We start from the raw sequence: 24,680 nt of genomic DNA on the forward strand, positions 1-24,680 counted from the left end.
GGGGGGGAGAGAGAGAGAGAGAGAGAGAGAGAGAGAGAGAGAGAGAGAGAGAATGAGAATCCCAAGCAGGCTCCATGCTGTCAGCACAGAGCCTGACATGGGGCTTCATCTCACGACTGTGGGATCATGACCTGAGCCAAAATCAAGAGTCGGAGGCTTAACTGACTAAACCACCCAGGCGCCTGAGATCACCTACAGCCCTGAGATCATGACCAGAACCAAAATCAAAAGTTGAACGCTCTACTGACTGAGCCACCCAGGCATCCCTGATCTTCTTTTCTAAGATTGGCTATTAGCTTTTATTTGCCTTCTTCTTCTGCCTCTTTTCAACTGATCATTTCTCCCCAAACTGGTTTATAGATTGATAGTTTTATGAACCAACATACAATGGTTATCAGGGCTGGCTTGTGGGGTCAAAGCAAAAACAGAGGATGGGAGTATAGACTCTGAGTGTCACTCTGACCTGGGCCAAGCACACCCATGTGAACAACCGTCTGTTTTCTCAGGAGGGATGAGGAAGGTGTGCAGATGACGGCCCAGCAGGTGTTTGAAGAGTTCATCTGCCAGCGTCTCATGCAGGGCTACCAAATCATAGTGCAGCCCAAGGCACAGAAACCCAACCCTGCTGTCCCACCCCCGCTGAGCAGCAGCCCACTCTATAGCCGAGGTGAGTTTTTCTCTGGGGACTTGTATTTTTTCTTTTCAACTAAATTTGTATGAGTATGTTCTCAAGATGGTAGGGAATAGACAAATTTAGGAGTAATTATTTTTCAACACAAAATTCACAAAATTTTACTTTACATGAGGAATATAGTCTCCACTAGGCCCAGATTTATCTTAAAATTTTCTTTAATCTACCACTCTCCTTTTAAGGAAGAGGATATGACCCAGTTCAGGAATGTTATAGCCTGGCTTTGGCAATACCCTGTAGTAGCAGGCAGCTGAGCCAGGACTGAACTGTCAAAGTACATAGTGCATATTTTAGACCCAATATACTTTTTTTAATGTTTATTTTTATTTTTGGGAGAGACAGAGACAATGCAAGTGGGTTAGGGGCAGAGAGAGAGGGAGACACAGAATTCGAAGCAGGCTCCAGGCTCTGAGCTGTCAGCACAGAGCCCGACACGGGGCTCGAACTCACAAGCTGTGAGATTGTGACCTGAGCCGAAGTCGGACACGCAACCGACTGAGCCACCCAGGCGTCCCTTTAGACCCAATATTTATTTCTAGCACAGTACCTGGCACACAGTAGGTTCTCAGAAGTTTTGTAAACCTGAAGTTTATACTTCCCGCCCCCCCCCCCTCCCCCAATTCTGGATTAATCTTCTCTTACTTGTTGCTGAAGCTTAGCACATTGAAGCAAGAATGGATCATCTGTGAGTGGCAGGCACTAAGTGACAGAGACTCAGTAATGCCAATTGAGTTACAGCCAGGCTCCGGAGAGCTCTTCTGAAATAAGTCAGGTAGAGAGAATTAAGTATGGGTGCCTAGAACCAGAAAGCAGGGATCATTTCCCAGAACAATCAGTAAGTACCTGTTAGGCTCCTGCTTCCTCCTTGCAGCTAATGAGATTCCTCACTTTCCTAACCTCCCAGCTCAAAACCTCAGATCATCTTTGACTCCATTAGAGTGCCTCTGGCCAGAAAATCAAAGAAGTATGGATCTGTGATAGAGAGCTTGGTGGTCTATCCAGTCCAGGCCTTGTTGCTTATGATGAAGCTTTGGGCTCCCTCTGAATTTTCTTGGGAGCCCATTATGTTATTTATCACTTGTTGTCTTCTTTTTATTTTCTAGACTGTACTGAATAGTAATCTTCTTGAGTTCCAGGACTATGTCAACCTCACGTTTTTATCCTTTACATTGGAGACTACCGTGCCTGGCATACAACAATATGGGTTGATAAATATATTCATTCATTCATTCATTCATTCATTCACTCAACAGTATTTTTGAAGCCCTTGCTCTGTGGGGCATTTATAGCCCAGTGGGGAAAAATAACATTAATCATACTATGAAATAATATAATTCCTTGTTGTGATAAAGACTGTGAAGGAAAAATCAAAGGGCTATAAGGATATTTAATATTGGTCTTGATCTAGTCTGGAGGGTCAGGGATGGCTTCCGTGAGGAGGTGATGTTTGAGGTGAGACCTAAACTATGTGCAAGAGTTACTAGGAAGAGAACCAGGTTGGGAGTGGGTAGAAGTATATGGGAAGAACATGCCAGGCAGAGGGATTAGTATGTGCAAAGGCTCTGTGGCAGGAGGCACTGTGACACTTTCTGGGCAACAAAAAGAAGACTGGTGGGATGGAGCACAGGGAGTAAACTGGAGATGTGGCCAGACATGTCAGGAGACCCAGGCCTCACAGGGCCATGTGAAGGATTTTGTTCTTTATCCCAGGAATAGTGGAATGAGTTAATCTTTATTTAGTGTCAGTGGCCCCATCTAGGCTTCCTACCTGCTTTTCTCTAGAATAGCCCTTAGAGGTTCATAATTCCTCTGGCATCCACTTCTGCTCTGGTCGATTCATGAGTCTCATGTCATGGCTAGTTGGCCAGTCTACTCATCTGACCATACCCTTTCTGGCTATTTTTTCCTGTGATAAATTTAATCCTTTTATTTCTGTAGTAACAGAAATGGTATCATTGTTGTTTATTAGTTATTGGAAAAGTGACTATCATAAGTGAGATTGCTTCTGATTGAAGATTTGTTGACTACTAGTTATGAGGGGAACCTGTTCCAGTAGTGAACAGAACAGCCTCAGCCCTGTCCTCAAAGTTTATTGTCTACTGGGCAAAACAAGCATTAGACTAAATAAACCACAAGTATTTATTTGATCACAGATTGTCAAGAGTGCTGTGCAGGATAAAAACAGGAACCAATTAATTTTTTTCTTTCCTTTTTTTAGTTTATTTATTTATTTATTTAATTAATTTATTTAGAGAACAAGTGGGGGCGGGATGGGGTGGTGGTGCAGAGAATCTGAAGCAGGCTCTGTGCTGACAGCAGACAGACCAACGTGGGACTCCAGCACATGAACTGCGAGATCATGACCTGAGCTAAAGTTGGACACTTAACCAACTGAGCCACCCAGATGCCCCAAAACAGGAACTAATTTAGAGTGGGGTCTCAGTACTGTGCTAGGTGCTTATGAACATTATCCCATGACTTTGTCTTCCTTACAGCCAGCAAGGGGTTGTTGCAAGAAAGAAGGAATGCAGAGATGGGGGCCCTCAGACACACTCTAGTTGCAGAAAGTGAGACTCAGAGAGGCTTGGTACCCAAGGGCACACTGCTGACAAATGGAAGTGATGGGGTTTAACCTAGGGTCCTCTGAGTCAAACCCTGTCCTCTTATATGCAGCCTGACTGCCGCCCCTCACTATCACCTGGGAAATTTTGCATTCCCAGTGAAGGTCCTTTCAACTTCTGCCATCCTCTCATCCTGACAACTCCCATGCTGCCTGCCCTATGTGACTGTCTCTCAGAACTGCATGAGGGCACCCGGTTTCATTTCTAGATCACAAGAATCTTGTCTTTGCTCAGTTGTCCATCGAGGCACTATTTTTACTCTCTTAAAAGCTTACAGTTTTCTTGATTCCTCAGAATTTCTCTCTTTCTATGCACAATTCAATTCACCTAGTATGTTTTCGATACCTGCTGTGGGCATGGCATTTTGTCAGGTGCTACAGAAAATTTAAAGACAAACAAGATTTGGGCCCTGGCCTCATGGAACCTCCACTTTGAAAGGGTGTGAGACACGCACATGTGGAGCCACATCCAGGGTAAAATTCAAACTGCTGATGGGATCTGCTAGCTTACTGGAGCAGTGGCAATTTTGATGGTGACCGTAAGTGATCTGTGGGATCTTGATGGCCCAGAAAGAGAAGGCAGAAAAAGCAACAGGAGCAAATGTTTAGAGAAGAAAATTACAACTGAAGCATGGTTTTGGGTGCCTGGGTGGTTCAGTTGGTTAAGCCTCTGGCTCTTGCTTTCAGCTCAGGTCATGATCTCATGGTTTGTGAGATGGAGCCCCACTTGGGGCTCTGTGCTGACAGCATGGAGCCTGCTTGGGATACTCTCCCTCTCTCTCTGCCCCTCCCTGGCTTGTGCGTGCTCCCTATCTCTTTCTTTCTAAATAAATAAATAAACTTTAAAAAAAAGACCAAAGCGTGGTCATAGTGTGGGAGTCACGGAAACTAAAGGTAGGTTGGCTGCCACACTGGGGGCGAGGACCTTAACTGCCAGAGTGGCAGCTTGTGCTTGAGTGGAGTGGAGTTTCATTTCAGTCCCAGAGTTGAGTCTTGGCCCATTAACATCTAATCCAGAGCTTTCCTTCTCCAAGGCTGAGGAATCAGGCTCTTCAGCTTTGAGTGTGTCTTCTGGATGCTGTCAGCACCCCGGGCTCTAATCTGCTGCTGGCTGGTTTAGTAACAGAAAATTTCTGCCAACTTCAGGACTTTTTTTTTTTTTTTTTTTTTTACCAAAAATAAGTCTTTTCCATGAAACTGGCCCTCAAAAGAGTTGCCTCTTTTGTTTCTCCTTTTTCTGACTGTATATGGAAGAGAAGCAATTGCCTGTTAAAGGAATGATGCTCGACTAGATGGAGGAAATGATTTTAACCCCCCCTCTGTTAGGCCTTGTGTCCCGAAACCGCCCTGAGGAGGAGGACCAGTACTGGCTGAGTATGGGCAGAACGTTCCACAAAGTGACGCTGAAGGATAAGATGATCACAGTGACACGTTACCTTCCCAAGTGAGTCCTTGGAAATTTAAGGTTTTCACCTACTGTCCTGAATTGTGTCCACATTACTAACTTGTGTTTGTAATGCATGCTGTGCACATAATGACTTATGTGCATGACATAATTCAAGACAGGTTGAGTGGTTGGTCTTCCTTTTCTTGGAATTACTGTTTTGCTCTCTAGGATTATTTTATGGTTATAGCTCACCTTCCTCTAAAAGGGATTATGATTCAGCCTATGATGTTTAGCCTGATTCCTAGAAAGCCAATTAAAAATAAAAAATGGGAGGGTAAAAGAATGACAAAGTTTAAGAACTAAGAAATTTCCGTTTCCAGTCCCTTGGGATGAGTTGTTTACTGCACTTGAGGGTTGAAATGCCAAGGATGGTGCTAAGTATATGGAGATGGAAAGGTCCAGAAGAATTGGAGGAGAGGGAATTCTCTTTTGGACTTCTGGGCATGCCCTTTGTTTTTCAGGTACCCTTATGAATCCGCCCAGATCCACTACACCTACAGCCTCTGTCCCTCCCACTCGGACTCAGAGTTCGTCTCCTGTTGGGTGGAATTCTCCCATGAGCGGCTGGAGGAGTACAAGTGGAATTACTTAGATCAGTATATCTGTTCTGCTGGGTCTGAGGACTTCAGGTCAGAGAGTGTGCTTTGGCTTTCCGTCTGGCTGCCTTGGGTGTACCTGAATTTTAACACGTCTGTCCTTTTTTCTGATTACAAGATGATGTTTGTTTTAGAAAACATGGAAGAACAAAAAGCACATCTGTACTGGGTTACAAAACTCAGTGAGAAGGTGGGTGGTGGTGATGGTTGCACAGCAATGTGAACGTACTTGATGGCATAGAAGTGTACACTTCAGGATTGTTAACGTGACACATTTTGCTATGTATGTTTTACCACAGTAGAACAACAGAAACTTCAGTGATGAAGTGCTCTTTGATGAAATGTCAGCATAGATCATGTTCTTAACCTTTTCCTGACTGCCTGTGGTGTCTCATTTTTGATTTTTAATTTTTATGTGTGATTTAAAAGCCACAACCCCACCGAGTCTGGCAGCACGAATCATTCTGACATCTCTGGGATATAAACTAAAAGCACGTTTCATAGCCTACCTCCAAAGCTTGTGTTTTATTTTTTATTTATTTATTTATTTTTTAATTTTTTTTAACATTTATTTATTTTTGAGACAGAGAGAGCATGAACAGGGGAGGGTCAGAGAAAGAGGGAGACACAGAATCTGAAACAGGCTCCAGGCTCTGAGCTGTCAGCACAGAGCCCGACGCGGGGCTCGAACCCACAGACTGCGAGATCATGACCTGAGCCGAAGTCCGACGCTTAACCAACTGAGCCACCCAGGCGCCCCTAAAGCTTGTGTTTTAAATGAAGCCATGAGATGTAGCATCAGACGAACACTTATTCAAGGGGAGCTTGCTCGTCACATACCGACTCTGAGGACAGGGTCAAGATGGGGTGTTCATTAGGCGTGCTTTTATTGTCTGCTTTTGCTCACCCCACCCCCTTTTCTCCCTTTGGCCCTCCACAGCTTAATTGAGTCTCTGAAGTTCTGGAGGACCCGCTTCCTGCTGCTGCCAGCCTGTGTCACTGCCACCAAGCGCATCACAGAGGGGGAAGCCCACTGCGACATCTATGGGGACAGGCCCCGGGCGGATGAAGAAGAGTGGCAGCTCCTGGATGGTTTTATCCGCTTCGTGGAGGGTTTGAACCGGATCCGCAGGCGGCATCGCTCAGATCGCATGATGCGGGTAGGGCTCTGTGGGCCCCGTGGGGGCTGTGCTTGGTCTCCTCCTATCTCAGGGGCCTCTCTCTGACCAGTTTATTTACTCTGCAGTTGCATTTATCTTAACTCTGAAACAGTGAGTTCTCCTCTAGTGCAGGGTGAAGGAGGGAGGGATAGGGTACAGGCAGCCAGTGGGTAGTGTTCTGTGGCACGGGACCACCCTTGCCTACCGGAGGACACACAGCTCCTTCGTGCATTCCCCAGGTGAGACCCTATGTCAAGCCCAGCTGCTTCCTCTGGATTACTGAGTAAAAGTCACTCGAGGGTAGTGGCAGCGATACTTGTTTAACTCTCATTACTTTTGGAATTTCCAGCACCTTGGGTGTGTTCAGCCCCACACCACCCAGTGAGGATACTGAGGCTCATGGGGTTATGGGATATGCCCCGCCAGTACAGAGCAGATCTGGGATTCTGTGTGTGTGTGTGTGTGTGTGTGTGTGTGTGTGTGTGTGTGTGTACAGGTCTGTGAATTTTAACAGAGGCATAGATTCATGTAACACTACAACTACAATCAGGATACAGAGTAGTTCTATCACTCCCAAAAAACTCCCTCGTGCCACCCTTTATAGTCACATTTTGCCCCCATCTATAACCCCTGGCAGCCACTGGCCTGTTCTCCATCACTGTACTGTTGCCTTTTCCAAAAGTCATATACACAGAATCATATAATGTGTAACCTTTTGAGAAGCTGCCTTCTTTCACTCAGGATAATGCCCCTGGGATTCACCCAAGTTCATACAATTTGTGGCTTGTATCAGTAATTCATTCCTTTTCACTGTGAGTAGTGATGTTTCATTAGCTGTGTTTTTAACCCCAAGTTCCATGTTCTTCCCCCCACACTGGCTACCCTTTGTAGGGTAGCATTGCTTATAATTAGAAACATTTCTGAAAGACCTTGCATGGTAGAAAGAACTTTGGTTTTGAAACCAGATGACTAGAGCTTGAACTCTAACTTCAGTGGGATTTGGGATAGGTTACTTAACCTCTCTGGGACTCAGTTTCTTCTTCCGTGATTTAGGTAGAACATTATTTACTTCCTGGTGGTGGCGACAAGGGTGAAGTGATTTGTGGAACCCACCTCAAGGAGGCAGTTTGTTTTGAGTTGACAGGCATTTGAACCGTCAGTTGAAGTGAAAAGCTGTTCTAAGCATTTACTGAATAGCAGGAACCCATGTCACTTGCCTCTGTTAATTGGATTCCCAGAGCCTCAAGCACAACAGATACGGCAGGCACGCTCTGGGCTGTGAGTGCCATCTGCTAAGGGAGCCCACTGAGGCTGATGGTCTTGTCTCCTCTTCTCTGCTTTAGAAAGGGACTGCCATGAAAGGCTTACAGATGACCGGGCCCATTGCCACACACTCCCTTGAGTCTACCGGCCCCCCAGTTGGCAAGAAGGGAACATCAGCTCTGTCCGCCCTGTTGGAGATGGAGGCCAGTCAGAAGTAAGTGCCTGCTCGGGGAGTGACTCGTCCCCACCAGCAGGCTCCAAAGGTTTTGTGAGTGGAGGTGAAATATTGTTTCTGCAAGGAGCCTGAAATTAAGAAAAACACACATACATGAGAAAGCTGTGTTAATACCCAGTAAGTGTCAAATAACATGAAATATGCCAGAAATTATAAACTTGCAATCTGGGACTTAATTTGAACTACAGATACATTTGGTTTGGCCTATAAAGTGGGGTTTCTTTGTTTCTTTGAGTTTTGTTTTTTTTTTATAATACATTTTGTAATTTAGAGCAGTTGTAGGTTCAAAGCAAACTTGAGTGGAAGGAAGAGAGATTTCTTGTATACCCCCTGTCTTCATACCTGCACAATCTCCTCCATTGTCAACATCCCCTACCAGAGTGGGACATTTATTGTAATTGATAAACCTGCATTGTCACATTATCACCCAGTATTTGTAGCTTACATTACAGATCACTCTTGGTGTTATACTTTCTATGAGTTTAGACAAATTTGTAATGACATGTAGCCACCATTACAGAATAGTTTCACTGCCCTCAAGATACAAAATATTTTTAAAATATCTGAGCTGCATTTTTTTAGTTTGAAGATTTCATATACAAATTTGGATTTTATTTGAATTTGTATATGAGAAGTTGTATAGTATATACAACATGATACATGATTATATTATTCATAAAACAGTGTATTGCAGATACTATGACACAACACTGTACTATAGATAATAAAATCTAGCCTTTCTAGAAATAGAAGAGCCTCAGTTATAGTACTGGGTCCACATGCACAGCCAGCCATGGGAAGGCTGGCACTTTGGAATGAGCACATGCCCTCTGTTTTACCAGAGAACAGCCACACCCTCTAGTCTTGGACTTGTCTTGCACCCTCAGGCATGTGACCTGGCCAGCTTCTCTAAGCATTTGTGTGGTCCCTTCATAAACAGTATGTGCTCCATTTCCCAGGATATTGGTGGGGCTACATCTTGCCTGGGAGGGCAGTGACAGTGTCCCAGGAGGTGGGATTTGAGTTGGCCTTGAAGGGAAGAAAGCATCTATAGAGAGAGGCGAGGGGGAACTTGGGCAAGAGGAGAAAACACCTCTGTGTGCAGGTGGCCCTCACTCTGGGAACCTTCCCGGCCCCCTCACCCTCCCAGCCAACTCAGATTCTGTGCTTCCTGTCACCCCAGACCAATATCCATCAGAACCCTTAGTGGAACTCTACCAGGTTTACTCACATTCCCCCTGACTTGCCTGTGCTCTGAGGGCAGAGGCTGTGTGTTGTGCTTGGCACATAGTATGTGCACAATAGATAGTCATAGAATGACAGAAGAAGGGATGTTGAAGTTCCTTATACAGATGTTAGGGGAGACTAGACCTTATCTGTCTGGCACGAGGGACCATGTTGGGCCAAGCAGGAACCTGTGTACATTAGGCTTTCCAAAAGTAACATGGAGTGAGCTTAAGGCATAGTCTAGGTGCAATTGGAAAGACAGGTGGGAAGTTGGATGCCACGCTGTCCTTACATGTTCTTATCACAAAAGGGATCCTTTGCAAGTTTTTTATTTTAATGGAAAATTTCAAATAGGTAAAGTAGACTAGTATAATAAATCCCTGTTTCCTTATCATTGCGGCTTCGATGATTATCAACTCATGGCCAATTTTTTTTTTTAATTAAATTTTTGATGTTTTATTTATTTTTTTATTATTATTTTTTTAAATTTTTAACGTTTATTTTGTTATTGAGAGACAGAGAGAAACAGAGCATGAGCAGGGGAGAGGCAGAGAGAGAGGAGGAGACACAGAATTTGAAGCAGGCTCCAGGCTCTGAGCTGTCAGCACAGAGCCCGATGCGGGGCTCAAACTCACAGACTGCGAGATCATGACCTGAGCCGAAGTCAGATGCTTAACTGACTGAGCCACCCAGGCGCCCCTGTTTTATTTATTTTTAAGAGAGAGAGAGAGATAGAGACAGCTTGAGTGAGGGAGGAGCAGAGAGAGGGAGACATAGAATCTGAAGCAGGCTCCAGGCTCCAAGCTATCAACACAGAGCCTGATGTGGGGCTTAAATTCGTGAACCCATGAGATCATGACCTGAGCTGAAGTTGGATGCTTAACCCACTGAGCCACCCAGGGACCCCAACCCATGGCCTGTCTTATTTCATTTATATCCCACATGTTCTCACCTTCCTTTTTACTCTTTATTAAGCTTCAGGCATCATATCTCTTCATCTATAATATTTCAATATGTATCACTGAAAGTGAAGTACTCCTTTATACTTTTTTAAGTTTATTTACTTATTCTGAGAGAGAGAGAGAGAGAGAGCGCACACATGTGAGCGAGGGAGGGACAGAGAGAGGGAGAGAGAGACTCCCAAGCAGGCTCTGTGCTGTCAGCACAGAGCTCGATGCAGGGCTTGATCCCACAAACTGTGAGATCGTGGCCTGAGTCAAAATCAAGAGTCAGACGCAACCAACTGAACCCCCAGGTGCCCTGAGAAGTACTCCTTCTAAAAAAAAAAAAAGTCCTCGGGAGCCTGAGTGGCTCAGTTGGTTAAGCATCTAACTTCGGCTGGTTCATCAGTTTGAGTCCCACGTGGGACTCTGTGCCTATAGCACAGAGCCTGCTTGGGATTCTTTCTCTCTGGCCTTCCCCTACTTGTGTTTTCTTTCTCTCTCAAATACATAAACTTAAAAATTAAAAAAAAAATTAAAAGTCCTAATACTATAATTTACCTAAAATGTTACAGTCATTCCTTAGTATCATGAAATATGCCATTGGTGTCTTTGGCAGAAGTGTTTTCAGAAATGAGCCCCATGTATAGAAAGGCCTGGCAGGTGGGCCCCAAGAGGCAGAGACCCTTTGGCAGCCTCTCACTAGTCAGGCAAGCAGCCACAGAGGCTGGAGAGAGGGTGATAATAAATGGAAAAGAAGGGACACAGGATGACAAGGGAACCTGGAGAGGACCTGGGGGCAGATGAGAGGAGGAGAGCAGGGGTAGGTTGAGCTCATCACTGAGGGCACTGGGTCCCCTTCAGAAAATACCTTCACCTGACCAAGGGAAGGCCCCAGAACTCAGCCCACCAGGTTCTTCCTGTAACTAATCACAGATCTTTCCCACTGGAAAAAAGAACAAGGAACATATGTTGCTGGGAGGGGTGTGAAGCTGGGGGTGGGGGAATCTTATTTTAATTTGTCAGTGAGTCATCCTTTAATACACTTGTCCAAGTAGCCTCTTTCTGCTCAGACTGGAAGAGGAAGGATACTTGAGGTGGTAGTGTCTCCCAGTGTGAAGGGAGAGACTCTCAGCTAATCCCACAAGCAGGAGTCAGGACAGAGAGACCTGAGACTTATTCTCTCTCCAGATGACTGCTCTTGGGTGACTTGCTATGTTTTCTCAATATAGGAGGTAAAGCAGAGGGAGCCAGACCTTTATATAATGTTAGCGCACACAGCGTTTTTTATTTGTATGCTTTGCTTTTGTTTTTGCTGCACTAAGCTGATCCGATTTTGTTTATTATGAAAAACAATGCTATAGCAATATGGAAAAGAATTTTTAAAGACTTCACCTATACTCCTGCCATCTTACTATAAACTGTCTAGTTTTTCTAGTTTTCTTCTGGTCTTTATCTAAAGTCATGTGTGTTTTAGTCAAGCTCTTGTAGAAGATAGAGGCCCCAGCAGTCTCAGCCTTCTGCTGATTGTCAGCATGGCTGAGACCAGTCTGGGCAGCTGGTGCTAAAGATAACTCAGTGACAACCAAGTCAGAGCAGAGATCACCAAAAGGCAATTGTCACTGCTTCTATGGAGGCTTGGCTGACAACCCCATCCTGGCAGAAGACAGTAGACCTCCATGTTTATTTTCACATATGCATGTATATAGCGTAACTAGTCTTTTGCTGGCAGGTCCCCTCGTGAGCCATTAGATAAGGAGCCTCCAAGGACAAGGGTTTTGGACTCACATTCGAAACCCTGATTCCTAGTCCACAGGTCAGCACATGAAAGGCAGCTCACTAAATGGGGATTGTCATGTGTATCTGAGGGGACAATGGGGGGTAACCAGGTCTTCCTCTCCCTGCAGCTTTGGGGGAGAGAATGTCACAGTGTGCCTTTGTGGATGAGGCTCAAAGGAAAACACATTTTGATGTGGTAGAGAGAGACAGTGTGGTGCAGGGACATGGGAAAGAATTGAGCAATTGTTCTGCTTTTCCTATATGAATTACACCTCAGAGTAACCAAGTAATTGGTGTAGGGAAGTTTGTCTTTTTTCAATATTGCAGCTAATAGGTACAGAAGGAATGATAGACTATTACCATGTGTGATCTTTAATGAACTTCTGGATCTAACAGAAATCACCAGTGGCCACTAATATCACCAGAGAGAGACTGCCAGATATTACAGGCCTCCAGATAGATATATATAATGCCACTTAAGAAGAGTTCTTGTCCAAAATTGAACCTGAATCTGCTCAAGCCATTAGGTATAACTCTCAGTTCTCAGGAAGTACAAGGCACAGAGGAATATGATAAACAATAAAGGGATAAAAATCAGCACATCCAGACTATGTACATTTACAGGACAAATGAGCTACTTTCTTCAACAAATAAATTGTAAAGATAGAAGTACAATGAAGAGGAACTTATAGCTTAAAAAAGAGTTAAGAGATACAACTCATTGCAACAGGGGGACCTTAATTGAACCCTGTTTTGAACAAACTGTACAAATAATTTTTGGGAGACAGTTGGGGAAATATTTGATATTAGAAAATTTTTAAAATTTTAAGTGTGTTTGAATTATGGTTATGTTTTTTTTTAAGTTATTTTCTTTTAATGATAGAGTGGATATTGAAGTTCTTACAGGTGAAATATGTTTTGCTTCAAAATAATTGGAGTGTGTAGGTAAGGAGTATAGATGAAACATGATTGGCTCTATAATTTGGGGGCTGGGTATGTAGGGATTTATTATCTTATCCTTTTTACTTTTGTATATGTTTGAAATTTTTCCATAATAAACTAGAAAAAAAAAAGAGTATAACAGGTTACCATGGAAACTGATTTTTAATCTCTGGTATGAGATTACTTGACAATCTGTAATAAACATGTCAGAATTTTAGAAGTGTCACAGACTGAGATCTCTGGGAAGCAGGCTAAGATGGAGTTTAACATGCAGGTTGTTTATTAAGGAGAGGCCTTAGGCTCAGCATGTGTGGGAGGGAGGAAGAAGTAGGAGTGGATAGAGGGAGCAGCCAGGTGCAGTGCAGGCCCAGTGACAGCCTTGGGTCTCCTCACTCAAGCTCTAGAGCTAGAACAGCCTTCAGAGATGAACCCATTTGGACCAACATGGCCAGATCTGTACACCCCCTTGTTGATCACTAATTGTCTGTGGGCAGCTGGGGGCCAGTGGGGGGAGGAGCTTGAACAAGGCTGCTCTGCAGCTGGGGCTGTCCCCAAAGTGGCTGACAGGTGAGTAGTCTGGACAACATGGCCCACTACTGTGCCAACAAGGCCATAGCAGAGGGATCTGGGCAGTGCCTCACAGCGTACACCACAAGAAGTGTATGTTACAATAATGATGAAGATTTAAGACTATAATGTGAGTCTCCTGAACTCTACCAAATAAAAATTAAGTGATATGTTGAAGAAATTTGGGGGAGCATTTAAGTTATGACAGCTCATAATTATTTTTAGTATAGGTAAAAGGAAAATAAATGTGGAAATATGCTTTTATGTACTTTTATGTACATCAGAACGGAGATGGGATAAGATGTCATAAGAAAACCATAGTTGTCTTGTGTTATGAGATAGTGTCTGTTAGATATGTGTGATTGGGGGTTGGGGAGAGGAGCAAGGATATAAGTGCGTGTATTTGAAAAATTAACATATAAACCTTCAAAATGTATGGGGAGTCAACACATTTCCCCATATAGTTTATGCCACATGTTAATGCAGCCCTAATTTTCAGAATGTGCTTCTGCTGGTATATTTAATGAAAACCGAGAACAAGTCTTCCCAGAGGATTAAAAAAAGGGTTGTTTGTGGATGGAGTCATTCAAACCATGTCACATGGCTTTTCAAAATAATATGTAAATACTATAAGCACTGTGACAGTGCTTTTTAAATGGAGCTCTTTTCTTGTTTATCTGGGAGGACTGTTGATTGTTCAGGACAATGAATGCAATGAAGGGTATCATGTTGGGCCTGAAGGAGAAATAAAGAAGGGTGTTTCTGAGGTGACAGCAGTAGTATCTTCATTTCATCTTGGCTAATGTGGGCCCTTCACCAGGGGGCTCCCAACAATCCACAGATATGTGTTTTTCCATCTTTCAGGTGCCTGGGAGAACAGCAGGCAGCTGTGCACAGTGGCAAGAGCTCCTCCCAGCCAGCGGAGAGCAGCAGCGTTGCCATGACTCCCACCTACGTGGACAGCCCACGAAAGGTAAAGGGGGCCAGTCTGGCAGGGAGCTGCCTCATGCTCTCAGGGGCCCAACATGGCAGGCCAAATGAATAGCCATTCAAATCCAGGGTTGAATATGCTGAGGATTTGGATGAATTCTACCCTGAACCCTTTTAAGCATTACTATTTCTAAAGAAGCAGTTTCTGCTCACAATTGTAAGGAAGTTAACTGCTAGATAAATGCAGATACAACATAGTCAAGCTAAACTATATTGGTCAAGTCCCAAAATCTGGTTGGAGCTGTGAAATTGGCCATCTGGTTTTCCTTCAGCCACATCCTTGGCTCTCCCAGATGGGAGGGAGAAAGCTCTTGGGGCAGCTTCCATGAGAGCTAACTCTTTGATAAAGAAATTCCCATTAGTTAGATTCCTGAGAAGTACAGTCAAATGGATTGCATCCTGGGCGGATGGGGGAATTAAAACCTGAGGCTTTGGGCCTCTGTACCAAATAACAAGTCCAGCAGAGGGGCCAGAAACTCCATAGATCAGGCTTTTTGTATCTTTTAAGATGAATAAACTTGGCTCTGTCTACTCATTCTGGGAAGTTCAGAATGTGAGATCATTCTAGTATGGGAAGGTAAGCTGACTGCGTTCTCTTACCTGCTCTCTATCACTAGGAGATGAAGGAGATTCAATACATGTATTTCATTTTTCAAAATTGTGGCCAACTTGTACATCTATCTATGTATTTGTTTATTTTACTTCCATATCATGAAAATTTTCTAGTCATTAAATATTTTGTAGAAGTATGATTTTTCAATAATACATAATATATCACCATATGGATAGACCCTCATTGGTAATTTACTTTTTTATTAAAATTGTAGATGGTTTCTGATTTTTAAAAAGGATTTTTGGTAATTATTCTATAAGTTTTTATAGTTATTCTGCGCTATATCACAATTATAAGTAATACTGCAAACAACATCCTTGCACATAATTATTTGACCGCATCTCTTATTATTTCTTTGGGATAAATGAGTAGAATTAGACTACCAGGATGCAGGGGTTAAAATCTAAGAAAGTATAAACTGAGGCTATAGGCAGCTCATATATTCTATAGACTAGCGGTTGGCAAACCTAAATAAATATTTCAGGCTTTGTGAGCCAACAGGCAAGATCAAGGCTATTATGTAGGTACTTCTATCTCCATATAAATTTTTAAAAACCACCCTTAGCCCACAGACTGTAATAAACCAGTAGCTGGATTTGGCCTGCAGTCTGTAGTTCCCTCACCCAGCTCTAGGAAGTGACTTTAGGTACAGTCCCAAGGATAGTCTCTGCATAAGGAACGATCTATCCATCCAGGAAGAATCTTTTCACATGTATGTAAACCTCAGCAGCATTAGCAGCTCTACTTCTATATGTTCTAGCAGAGAAGGGACACAAATGGAACAGTGAGAATTCATAAGCATCTTGTGCGCTGCCCTCTAGCTGTTACCCCTACTTATTGCCATCTTTGAGGATTAGAACCAGTGCCCAGGGCCGGACTGAGAAGCAGAGAAATTATAGAACCACAAGCATTAAGGTTGAAATACACCAATGGCCAAATATTAGATTGCCGATTAGCACAGTCTTCTGATTTTCCCCCTGAGCACTAAAATCCACATGGATGGTTATCATTTGTCACAGATGTAGATCCCCAAGTAGTCAAAGAGAAATGTAGATGTTATGAGATGGCCAAAGGGAAGACCTCTGTGTGACATGCTTAGAAATGCCAACGGTTTCCCCAGTCAGCGCATCTTGTGTTAGGATGCAGAGAGGTCCTGAGATTGTATCTCCACAGCCACATATTTCCATGGTTTGTTATTTGAGTTCACAGTGGTTGATGGGAAATGGCAACAGTATTGATAAAATGGGCACCCAACCCATATACTTCAGTGATTCCATTTTGAGAATTGAAGAAAAGTTGTAAGAAAGTAGACCTTCAGATTTATCAAGTGCCATTTCTGAATTTCAGTGGTAATGCATAAAAAATAAAGAGTATTTTGAAGGGACAAGAATTTAAGTAAGATGAAAGGAGGGGTCTTCGGGAAAGTCCTCTACGTTGTTTTTGTTTCAAATACATGGCAGCTTGCACCCCACAAGAATAGGTTCAGAGAGGAAGACAGCTTCAGAACTCTCCACCTCCCCACCCTCACCCCCACCCCATGATGTATATGTTTCTGACACTCTATATGTCTCAGCTTCTTGATATTTTGTTATCCAACCAGGGGAGGAGAAGGTATTGCTGCTTCTGGATCCCCTATTTGCTTAAAAAATTAAGCATGAACTTTTCTTGCATTGAATCCTCTTCTCCCATCTGGCTGCCATGTTTATTAACAGGCAGAATTGAAAGCCTCAAGCCTCTGTCTCTCCAAGAGGGCTGCTGGTCATCCAGCCAGGCGGGAGGCCAGGAAGCGACCCCTGAAACCTTTCCCCCACCATCCCCACCAAGTGGCTTTTTCCTCTCCCTTGACATAGGTCTGAAGGAAGTTCAGAGCTATGTGGGAGGGTGCTGGCATCCAAGCCAGGCTCTGATGAGACCTGAGGGAGCTTGGACACACCTCGATCCCTGTGCTTGCTCCCACACAGGTGGGATATTCTGCCCAAGAAGGTGTGGATTCCTGCTAATGCTTTGCATTTGGATATGGTCTTTCTGGGTGGATCTTTCTTTCTTTCTTTCTTTCTTTCTTTCTTTCTTTCTTTCTTTCTTTCTTTCTTTCTTTCTTTCTTTCTTTCTTTCTTTCTCTCTCTCTCTCTCTCTCTCTCTCTCTCTCTCTCTCTCTCTCTCTTTTTTTCCCTCCATCCCCCTCACATGCCCTTGTTTCTCTCCTTCCCTCCTTGTTTTTATTTTTATTTTTTTCTTTCATACCCTCTCCTTCCCCTGATGGTTCACCACGGGTCCACATTTGTTCCTTTGCTCCCTTGCATTTGCTGCTGCCGCTGCTGCTTCCTCCTCCTCTGACTTCAGGACGGGGCCTTCTTTATGGAGTTTGTCCGCAGCCCGCGCACAGCATCGTCCACCTTCTACCCACAGGTCAGTCAAACTCCAAGGGCTCTGAAGCCTCTGCATGCCTGTCCCATCAGCAGAAGTCTTCTGCTCTGCTCTGAACAGATGAAATTGGGCTGAAGCTGAGTTGGAAGGGCAGCTGAAATTGAATTCAATCTCAGAAGTGTCATTCCCTTCCGTGGGGTTGGTGGCCGCAGAGGGGGATGGAAATGATTAATGTGAGAGAACAGATGATCACATCAGCATTGATGCATTGGTTTCCCACTCTGCCTGTTTCACAAGGTTGCCATTGATTCTCTGCCACAACAGCAACATCTTACCTTTTAGGTGTTTTGTCCATATAACATGAAATATGTTTTCTTAAGGACTGAGCACTTACTTTTTTCCTGCCAGTACAACCTGATAAATTCATTAACAGTGTGGCAGGAAGTGGTGAAAAACACAGCAAGCATTTATTAATAGGCGTATGCTTTGTCATAGGCTAATTGTGAGCAACCCTGGGCAGTTCACCTCGCCTCTGGACTTCCCTTAACTCATTTGTCAAATAAAGTGTTGGGACCAGACCTCCACAGGCCTTCCAAGCATAAACATTCTTCAGTTGCTCTGTGCCAAACACATAGTATTCTCTCATGTCATCCTTACTACATGGCCTGTGAGCTAATTTATCCCAAGTTGACACAAAGAGAAATTGGAGCACAAAGAAGTTGTGCTTTACCTAGTACAGGGTAGAGCTGAGATTTAAATCCAAGACCAACAGGCTTGACTTGTGACCTCTGCTCTGTAACTGGCTTTAGTAATTACTGTTCTGACAGGTCCTAGTGGAAGAGAAACTGGGCTCCTTGCCCTTTATCGATGCCCATAAGTATATGAAATTGACTTAGTTACAGAGATTTGAAAGAGTTGAAAGGGTTTATGTAGAGTCAGGCAGACTAAGGAGAACAAGACTTGAGAAGTTCAAGGGCAAAGGTTAAGGGATCCCTGTTTGGTGGAAGTCAGAAAAGCAACATTGAATACTCACTCTGCCAGCTGCTATGCAAAGGGCTTTGCACACATAGTCTTCACAACAGTCTGTGAGGTGCAGGTATTATCACCCCATTTTCCAGATGAAGAAACTGGGCTTAAATATATTACCTAGTCAAAGGCACACAAGTCATGAGTGGCTGAGCCCCTGCACCATGTAGCACAGTGTGCCTGGAGGGAAAGGGGGTAGTTAGTGTTGGGTGTCTTCCCTTGCTTAAGAGGTCACATGGTGCTATGCCTGTCTGTGCAGGTTTTCAGAGATCTGCGCATGCCATTTCCCAGGGAGCTGCATGACCCTGGGCAAATCCCTGTCAGGATCTCTGAGTTCTAATCCAAGAATCTCTGATCTTTAAGTGTGGAAAGCATGCTACATTTTTGGTTTAGAACAAACTTGGGGTGGACTTTTTAACCTTTTACTTTCTAATGAGAGACCCTCTTGTGAAAAATTTTAGGCTTAGATTAGAAGTTAGCATAAGAAAAATCAGCAGAGCCAGAAGAGAATTGTCTTATAAGTCCTATAATAATATAGCAGTCCACACAGCTTCACATGGTGAAATTCCAGGTGGAACAAGAGTGAACAAGTTCCCACAATGAGCTGTTAGGAGAGGCACACTAATAAAGTTTATATTACCCACCAGGTGTGTTGTTATGCTTACACATAAATCAATAAATTGTCTCTACTCATATGTAGTAAGGGAGCCTCTATACTTACACAAAATGAAATTGTGCTTTTTTAACTTTGTTTTGTTTATTATTATTGTGTTAAAATATACATAACATGAAATTTGTGGTGTTTGTTTTCTAACGTGCTGTGTGGGGAATGGAGAAAGGCCAGTGGAGTCAGATGACTCCTTTAAGATTTCATCTTCAGCACTGTACCAGGGAGCTGCTTTAAGCATGTTAATTAACCACCTGAACCTCAGTTTCCTGATTTGAAGGAAATAAAAATACCTTCCTTGTAGGATAGTTTTGAGGATTAGAAAGAATATCTATTTCTCAACAGACTTCAAGGGAGTGAAATCCCATAGAGCACATTTCTGAGCACCATGCAATTAAGTTACAGGTAAAGGACAACTGGGTAACTAGAAAAGCCCCACATATTTGGAAACTAAGTAACACTTCCAGTAGTGAATGCATGAGGCAGCAATAATATTGCATGTTGCATGGGATGTGGTGGTTGGATACTAGCTAGGATTAGGATAGGATTCCTACCGTGCCAGGTTTCGGTGTCCATTGCAAACATCTGCTTATTAGTGCCTACTCCCTATTCCTGCAGCCTCTGCTTGCCACCCTAATTTCAGGACCAGGAAGCACAAAGAGTGGGTTGTGTGCTCTTTCAGAGAATGGGGCTGCATATTAGAAGACTGTCAGGGTGTAGGCTCTGGCATCAGACTAGTTGTGAGCCTTTGGGCAGCTGCACTAACCTCCCTGAACCTCAGGTTTCTCATCTGTAGAATGGGACTAGTAACTGTGTTCTCCTTGTAGGATTGCTGTGAGAGGGACCTGAGATGAAGCATGTTTGTGGTTAGCTATACCCTGGCATGTAGTCAGTCCTCCAAACATGTACCTCTGTGTGGGAGAGGGGAGGGAGGACAGGGGCCAGTGGGTACAGGTAGTGAACCAGCTTGATTGGTCCAGTCAGCTGTTTTCCCTGTGTGTGTGTGTGTGTGTGTGTGTGTGTGTGAGAAAATGCACTGGGCCTGGGTGACCTCTCCTATGCCTTTGATCTCTGAAATTCTGAGGTGACCCTGTTGGACCTTGCAAAGTGAGTCCTCTACCTCTGGCTGAGTCGCAAAGGTAATGCCTGTAATTTTTGGCCGCTGATGACAGCTCTCTGCTGAGAAGGGGTTCCTCTTGGCCAAGCAGGAGAGCAGCATCACCCTGGACTCTAACTCTGCTCTGGGAAGGAAGTGCCTGTAAAATTAAAACAGCAGTGCACAGAGGGTTGCAGGGAACAGGGCCATGCACCAGTCTTGGAAAATGGTTCTTTGTGCCACCAATTCATCATTCTAATGATAATGAAGGTGTCACTCTGCCTGATAAGTGGAACAGAGCTACACAGTTCTCTCCGTGCCCTGCTCTCTGGAAATCGATTTTTATCATCACAAGTTTACAGAAGAATTTGGAGAGCATGAGAAACCCTTGGTAATGAAATTTTCCTCAGAAGTCAGCCTCATGATATCATTAGTCTGCAGTTTGGAGCCTGAAGGAATATCATGGTCGAGGGGGACAGGTCCCTGCCACCTGAGGCCTGAGCCGGTGCTAGGGTCTCTTCCCTCCCCTACCCCCTGACCCCCAGCCAGTTATTCTCACAGGAATGTATGGCTCTCAGCAGCTCAGCCCCGTGTGAAGTCACTTGTCACTTCTATCACCACCCCCCAGCCTCTGTCCCTGTGACCATTTCCCATCTTGGTCCTGAGGCAGCCTCCAGCATGGTCTTCTTGCTTCCATCCCAGCCCTCTCTAGTCTGTTCCCCAGCCTGCATCCAGGGTTTACCTTTCCACAGTGTATTAGCTGGGGCTGCTGTGACAAAACACCATAGACTGGGGGGCTTAAGCAGCGCATTGACTTCTCACAGTTCTGGAGGCTGAAAACTCTAAGATCAAGGTGCTGGCACATTCGGTTCCTGGTAAGGGCCCTCTTCTGGCTTCCAGCTGGCCACCTTCTCGTTTGTCTTCAGGTGGCAGACAGAGCGAGAGCTGTGGTCTCTCTTAGGATAACGGACATTAATCCCATCATGGCTTTACCCTCATGGCCTCATCTAAACCTAATCAGTTTCCAAAGGCTCCACTTCCAAATACAATCACTTTGGGGGTGAGGGCTTCAACATATGAATTTTGGGAACATACATTCAGTTCATAACATGTGGCTTTCTTTCCTTTAGGGTAAAAGCCAAAATCCTTACAAAGGCCTGGAAGGTCCCACATGACCAAGGCCCTCCCTCCCTTTCTAACCTCATCTTCTGTCATCCTCTTTCTCACTTTTGGACTCCAATGACATGAGCCTTTCTCTAGACTGCCGTAGGCACCAGGTTTCCTGCCACAGTGCCTTGGCACATACTGTTCCCTCTGTGCCTGGTTAACTCCTAGTCGTCTAGTCAAATCCTACATCTTAGATTTACATAGTGCCCCTCCTTTCAGTTCTTCTCCTGGTTCTACCTTTATATTTGTATGACTGGGTTTGATTAGTGCCCAACTTCATGAGACTAAGCTTCCACAGGGCAGCGGCCATGTCTGTGTTGCTCACCATTGATTCTTTAACACCTAGCCTGGCACTTGGGAGGGGCTCTGTAAATACCACCTCCGACATACTGATGGTGGAGATAGACACAAAAATGTTTATTTGAACAATGGAACGCTTTCTTTCCCAATGGATAATTTACACCAAACTCTGAACTGTAACCCAACAAACATGGAACCATTCTGGCTTAAGTATGTGAGGGATTGGAGAAGTCTCCCAGCCCCCAGCAGTTGCGAACTGTGATGGCAACAGAGATGCTACCACAGGCCCCCAGGCTTTTGCAGGATGCACTTTGAAGCTGTTAGGACAGTAGTGCACAGCATGCTGGTGGGAACCCTGGAAAGTCAGAGTCAGTGTGACTAAAAGTAGACTTTTCCCCCTTTGATCTGTTTTTTTTTTTTTTTTTTTTTCTTTCCTCTTTGGAAACTTGAGTGAACAAAAGGCTCACATCCCCCGGGGGCTCAGTCCCCCGCCCCCCCCCCCCCCATGCCCGGAGGACTCTAGGGTCACTTTAATCAACCATTGTCCTAACCTAAACCCTCCACCATCAAGGCAGGTTCTTATCAGAAATCTATGTGTCAGACTTCTGCCAAGAGCACAGTTTTCCCTGCAGGACATTCATTTCATTCCCATCTCCCAAAAACATGTTCAGCCTTGCTGTGCATTTTTAATTTTTGAAGTGGTTGGAAATATTTTAAAAAATCAGGAGATTTCATACACAAATCCAGGTTTCTGTCTTGTATTGTGAAATAAGCTAGACACTGGGTCTGGCTTCCTTCCCAGCAGTGGTCACATGGCCTTGGAGCAGCCCATGGCCTTTAGTCAGGTGTGCTGATATATACCTACTGGTCCTTGTACATATTTTTGTTTGCCGCCTTTGCTCTAGAACAGTGTTGTCCAATCAAACTTCCTGCTATGATGGAAATGTTCTGTATCTGTGCTGTCCAACACAGATGGTTAGTCACACATGGCTAGTGAGCATTTGACAAGTGGCAACTGAGGAACTGAATTTTACATTTTATTTTAATTAATTTATATTTAAATAGCCACATATAGCCAGTAACTACTGTACTGCATGCCACAGGTCTAGACGTTTAAAACGTTATCATCGAAGTACTTACTTAGATTCTAAAATTTCACTTTTCCTACCCTTGTTTTCTCTTTCTCTCACTTTTTCTATCCTTTTCACTGGGTTTTCTTGTGTATTTATCTTATTATATGTCTAGTTATTGATAATGTCTTTTCTTTTTTAGAGTGATGTTAGATATAAAAATATAAATAAGCATTGAGAATCAGGGGTTGGGATGGACATGTGGAGGAGGGAGGCTGTACCTGTGGAGATAATCCAGTTTAATTGAGATGGCAAATCCCAAACTCCTCCTGGGCATAGAGCTGTCCTAATATGGGCATTCCTTGTCTAATGTCTGTTTTTCCTTCCCACTCCCAGATGGTAAACTCCATGAGGGCAGGTGGAAGAGATTTGATTTGGGAAGATATTCTGTCCTTCTCTGATATTATAAACCTTGGGAAACCTCCTGGCTATGGAGCTGGGAGTTATTCCCAAGCTGTCTGAATATGAGATTCTGTCATGGGTCCCTTTATGTTGCCTCTAAATGCCCTAAAGGAGTCAGGTGAGGGGAATCTAGGAACACCACTTAGCTCATTTTGTCTCTAGGTAAGACAAAGCAATGTGTTCTGTCTACCACCCTCAAGGTATAGTTGGAGAGCTGGGCTGGCAGCTTCCTTGTGGCTGATTGTCCTCCAGCCTAAGAAAGTAGGGCTCTGACAGGCACATGAGTTGGAGGGTCCTAGGAGGTGCCTGTTGTGGACGGTATTAACCTGTAAGGCATCCCTGGCAGAGCTCCCCACCTCATCTTCTCCCACGGCTTTGGGTGCATAGGAAAAGAGAAGGAGACTGGGGATTGCTGTTGCTGAAGAGGGTTTCTTTGTTTAATTGACTAAATACCAGACTTTATTTGGGTTTCACCAGTTTTCTATGAATGCCCTTTTTCTGTTCCAGGATCCAATTCAGGGCACCATGTTGCATTTAGTTTTCATGTCTCCCCAGTGCCCTCTGGTCTGTGACAGTTTTCTCAGTCTTTACTTGTTTTTTGTTTTTGTTTTTGTTTTTATTTATTTTTATGACTTTGAGAGTCTTGAGGCTCCCAGGCTAGATATCCTGAAGAATGCCTCTGAATCTGGGTAGGTTTGATGTTTTTCTCATGGTAGAGTTGTGGGTTTTTGACAAGAATACCTCAGCGGTAAAGCATGCTCCTTATCACTACATAATAGCTGGTATATGGGACCCATACAACATCGCCGGTCACGTGAACAGCACGTGATGCGGTATTTGCCAGCTGTCTCCATTATGAAGTTACTGTTTTACCCTTGCTATACTCTGTTCTTTGGAAGCAAGTCCCTAACTGTAACCTACTGAAAAGAGGGAGAGATTCAACTGCAGCTGCTGGAAGCAGGGTATCTATGCAGGTTACATGGAATCCTTCTGGAAGGAGGATTTTGGACAAGGCTCTTAAAATGGAGTTGCATCTGGGGTGCCAGGCTAGCTCAGTCAGTAGAGCATGTGACTCTTGACCTCGAGGTTGAGTTCGAGCCCCACTTTGGCTATAGAGGTGACTTAAAAATAAGATCTTTTTTTTTTTTAATTTTTTTAATGTTTATTTATTTTTGAGAGAGACAGAGACAGAATGTGAGTGGGTTAGGGGCAGAGAGAGAGGGAGACACAGAATCCGAAGCAGGCTCCAGGCTCTGAGCTGTCAGCCCAGAGCCCGACGTGGGGCTCGAACTCACAATCCACGAGTTCATGACCTGAGTCGAAGTCGGACTCTCAACCAACTGAGCCACCCAGGCACCCCAAAAAATAAGATCTTAAAAAAATGAATGGAATTGCATCCAACACCAAGCACCTCCCTCTACTTGCCTCTTTGCAGGCCTCTGCACAAAGACTGCAAT

The 24,680-nt window shown here is 44.1% G+C and overlaps 1 protein-coding gene across 10 annotated transcripts in view; it reads left to right on the top strand.

The window, feature by feature from the left end:
- DEPDC5 (DEP domain containing 5, GATOR1 subcomplex subunit) overlaps window positions 1–24,680 on the top strand; it is a 126,310-nt gene that overhangs the window by 74,073 nt on the left and 27,557 nt on the right. For 7 of the 10 annotated variants that reach the window (XR_009250403.1, XM_058690933.1, XM_058690926.1 and 4 more), the window contains 7 exons: window positions 507–667; window positions 4,638–4,755; window positions 5,220–5,387; window positions 6,295–6,514; window positions 7,858–7,991; window positions 14,333–14,441; window positions 17,412–17,477. Coding sequence is in view for 9 of the 10 variants with exons in the window: in XM_058690933.1 (XP_058546916.1) it covers window positions 507–667; window positions 4,638–4,755; window positions 5,220–5,387; window positions 6,295–6,514; window positions 7,858–7,991; window positions 14,333–14,441; window positions 17,412–17,477 (976 nt within the window). In the remaining variant the exon portion in view is untranslated. The remainder of the gene's footprint in view (window positions 1–506; window positions 668–4,637; window positions 4,756–5,219; window positions 5,388–6,294; window positions 6,515–7,857; window positions 7,992–14,332; window positions 14,442–17,411; window positions 17,478–24,680) is intronic. The other 3 variants (XM_058690927.1, XM_058690929.1, XM_058690932.1) reach the window with 1 other exon arrangement.

The sequence above is a fragment of the Neofelis nebulosa genome, chromosome 11 (genome assembly GCF_028018385.1).
Source record: "Neofelis nebulosa isolate mNeoNeb1 chromosome 11, mNeoNeb1.pri, whole genome shotgun sequence".
NCBI classification, from domain to species: domain Eukaryota; kingdom Metazoa; phylum Chordata; class Mammalia; order Carnivora; family Felidae; genus Neofelis; species Neofelis nebulosa.